A 4,025-nucleotide genomic window follows, 5' to 3' on the forward strand; every position below is an offset into this window, starting at 1 on the left:
ATAACCATTGTTGATCCATTCTATCATTGATTTACTGCCCTGTTTTTCGTAGTAAAAGGTTCAAAAATTTGCAGCAATAGCCTATAGCTGTGAATTACCTGCAATTTTCTATTTGCAGCTAGAAGTATCGTCTCTACATCTATAACTACGGATTTTTTACCATAGAAAAAGGGTACTTTGTAGTTACGGATTTGTAATCCTCCCCTCCCCCTTCCTCCTTACTTTGAAGTGATTGTGGATTTTATCTTATTACTATGCCAGTTATTTCACATGCTAGCTCGTTGAGAACAACAACAGTATAGACAGAGAGAGAGAGAGAGAGAGAGAGCTAGCTTAAAGAAAGAAACCAAACAAGCAATGGCCGATGGAAGTAATTCAAAACCAGATGAAGAAGTCAGGATATTTTTGGCGGACATGAAGGATGGATTACAATACGTGTCGAGGTCGTCTTCCTTTCCATTTTTTTATACAATAGACCGAGTTTTCAAGCCAATACGTGATGTAAAGCCAGAGGCCTACACACCTCGCTTGATTTCCATTGGTCCTCTTCACCGTGAAGAAATGGTCTTAAAACCCATGGAAGCACATAAGCTGCGGCTTGTAAACGATTTTCTAGACCCAGAAAATAATAATAAAAAAGCAACTTCGATGGCTGAATATTGTTTCAATGAGATGAGGGGTTTGGAAAAAGAAGTTCGGCAATGGTATTCAGAAGTCATCCTACTCGAGAATAACGAGTTTGTGAAGATGCTGGTGGTGGACGGCTGCTTCCTACTTCAACTCATCCTCCGGTGGACGGAATACACCGATGACCCTATAATCAATGATAAATGGATGCCTCATATTATACGTGACCTGTTGTTGCTTGAGAATCAGCTTCCCTTCTTTGTCCTCCACAAATTATACAATCTATGCAATAAGGGTGATCTTCGTTTTGGTGATTCAGAAGAACCATCTGCTTCTGTACATGCATTAATAAGTACAGACGCACGATCTTTCTTACAAAATTTCTTGGGACCAACTCCCAATTTACTGCCTTGCGATAAACCGAAGGATTCGGAAGATTTGTATTTGCTTGATTGTGTACGGGAGTTGTTTACTTCAAAGAATCCGCCGCAGGTTCTCGAGAGACCAACGCCTTGTGATAAACTCAAGTGTCTTCTCCAGAGATTCATATCAATTATATTAATTGATTTATCGGAAAAGCGAAAACTCAAATGTGCAACGGAGCTCAAGAAGTCGGCTGCGGTTAAGTTTAAGAAGAGCGAGACAAGGTGCTTCACGGATATAACTTTCGATCCCAATGAAGGAATGTTGAGTATCCCATCTATTCAAATTGACAGCTCCACAGAATCTATGCTCCGAAATCTCATCGTCTTGGAGCAATCTGATCAGGTATTTTTAAAAAAAATCACAGGTTATGTAGTCTTCATGAATGAGCTCATCAACTCTTGTGAGGATGTGAAGTTGCTGCAGAAGGAGGATGAGGAGATTTTTACAACTGGAAGCGGCAAGAACATTAAGCCCGCAGAGGTAGCTGTTTTTTTTGAAAATCTTCTAAAAGAAGTTCCACTTCCTCCAAATGATGAGCTCTACTTCGACGATGTTTATGAGGAACTGAATAGGTATTACGATAACTCATGGTTCAGAGTTGGGACAATATGGCACAGATTCGTCTCAAGATTCTACCGATATATGAATATTCTCAAGGCTAAATATTTTGACAGCCCATGGTCAGTCATTGCATTCTTTGCTGCAGCAGTTATCCTCTTCTTGACCGCCGCACAAACATTTTTTTCTTACGACTTTTGGAAGAAAGGAAACTGATCGATCATGATGAAATATTCTGCCATGAATAAATGTTTTGTGTGATTGTTTGTTGTAATAAATTTGTATGGTTACTTTCACAAATGTGGATTATTGGGGAACTATGATATAGGTAATGGTGTAATTTTAAATTCGTATAGTATAAAATTGTCGGAAGTACGTGGGATTATGGTGTACTTGTAATTGAGTAAGTTGTAACCATATGGGAGGCCTATTTTGAGAAGGGGAAAAAAAAAAAAAAAAAAAAAAAATCTGTCTCTTGAGTTATCTTGAGAAGAAGGACACCCGTAAAGCCCTTCTATTTTTTCTTCTATTTCTTTTTTCTCCACCCTTAATTTCTCTTTTCTCTGTCTCTCAATTATTTTTCTGTTTTTCTTATTTTATTCCTCAGATTATCTTTGCACATAACAAACGCATTGTTCCATGTAAAATGATGATGAGACCATTCTAACCATTCAATAAGTACTACATGTCTTGAATTAGCCATGTGTCTAATTTCAAAGTCTAGTTCCATTAAATTTTTGTTATGTATTAGCATGCATCCCATGTATGTCTATAAACATTACTCTTACAACTACCCTGCAATCTCTCATTATTTATCTTGAAAACTCCAATTAGCCAATTACCAAAAAACAAAAACTCCAATTAGCCACTTGGAAAACTTTATTTGCATTGAAAATTTTCATATGAGCAATGGATCTTCGGGTGTATCTATCTATAATTTAGTCCTATCAAACTGACAATATAAAAGTATTTGGAATGATGCACAATAACAACAAATTTGATGTTTTAAAAATTTGGACTCTGAGAATGCACAAAAATGGTCAAACTACCACAAGTAGACACGCATGTAGAAGGAGATGCATTGCAAGGTATTGGAAGATATTTAATTGAAGGGTTTTTGTCAAATAACCCCTCAAAATGTCCATTTGTCCAAATACATTCTTACAATTTTATAATTTACGCTTGTCCTCCTACTTTATAACATTGTAACACTTTAGTCCAATCCGTTAGTCTAGACATTAGTCGCTAGTTTCAAGGAATCTAATGACCAAAATACCTTTGTAACAAAAATCCACCAAAATTAAAGAATAAAATGACCAAATTGCCCTCATCTTCCCCAAATCGTTTAGGATTTGAAACTAAAAATCAAACCCTAAACCATTTGAGAAGATGAACCCTAAAATCAAGATTTTCCAATGCCAGATCCTTTGAGAAGCCCGCAAATCACAGAGGTTGTTGTTGAACTGTTGTTTTTGCTAGACCATAGTTCTGTTTCATACAAAAGCTTATTTGAGATTCTTCGGGTGACTTTGAGATTGAATGTGAACAAATGTTGCCGGAACAGATTATAGTGAATATGATCGGTTCATAATTGCATCATCAAGTTACACTTGATAGCCTCCTTATTCCATCCCCACCTCGTACGAATTATCTTTATGATGTGAATCTGGTACTGAGATTCTTGAAATCATTTCTCAGCAAGGAAGACTGATGGGCATCATTAACTCGATTGAGAAAAGTTGCTAGCTTGATAGATTTGGATATTGCAAAAGTAGCCCCTGATTCCTGTTTGAAACCTTCAAAATTCATTGCAATAGTCACGATACTGCCTAATTCTTCAAGAGACTCCAATGATGGAATCTACCAAGCCATGGATATGTAATTAGAGGAATGGCATCTGATATCCACAAAAGAAAAATCATATCTGTGTTCTCAGAAAGATCCGTTCTCAACAGCAGCAGCAAACCTGACTTTAATACCCACTTCCCAATGCACCAACAGTGGCAGATCTCACATTCGAACTCACCAGCAGTAGAAAATCTCACATCTGTAACACTGGCAGATCTCATCGGACTTGGATCTTGTGCAGTTGTGCCGGAGCTGCACTGTGCAGCACCAAAACCCACCCTGAATACAAGGGGAGATGATCATTTCATATGTGGGCCCAGGTGAGACCTACCTGTGAAATGACTACCTTACCCTTATTTATGCAACACCCGCCACGGCGGGCTAAGATCCTTTTCCGATCTCACCTTGGTCGAACTCTCATCCCATCATCAGAGGAACTCTCAGATCTCAACAAGGCGCCTTTTTTTTATGCTCTGTCAAGACTCTCACAACCCAACTCTTTGTCAAGCCTCATCTACAGCCTCTCTAGTCTTCTTCGTATGTGTCAGTAGGAACAACTCCAACAT

The 4,025-nt window shown here is 38.1% G+C and overlaps 1 protein-coding gene across 1 annotated transcript; it reads left to right on the forward strand.

Moving 5' to 3' along the window:
- Positions 1-357: 357 nt before the first annotated feature.
- On the forward strand, positions 358-1,827 carry LOC122639194 (UPF0481 protein At3g47200-like). The gene has a single exon (XM_043832016.1). The coding sequence runs from the start codon at positions 358-360 to the stop codon at positions 1,825-1,827; it is 1,470 nt and encodes a 489-aa protein (XP_043687951.1).
- The last annotated feature ends 2,198 nt before the right edge of the window (positions 1,828-4,025 follow it).

The sequence above is a fragment of the Telopea speciosissima genome, chromosome 9 (assembly GCF_018873765.1).
Source record: "Telopea speciosissima isolate NSW1024214 ecotype Mountain lineage chromosome 9, Tspe_v1, whole genome shotgun sequence".
NCBI classification, from domain to species: Eukaryota; Viridiplantae; Streptophyta; class Magnoliopsida; order Proteales; family Proteaceae; genus Telopea; species Telopea speciosissima.

Excerpts from the sequence above, each read along its gene's own strand:
- LOC122639194 (XM_043832016.1), top strand. The coding sequence starts at position 358 with ATGGCCGATGGAAGTAATTCAAAACCAGATGAAGAAGTCAGGATATTT.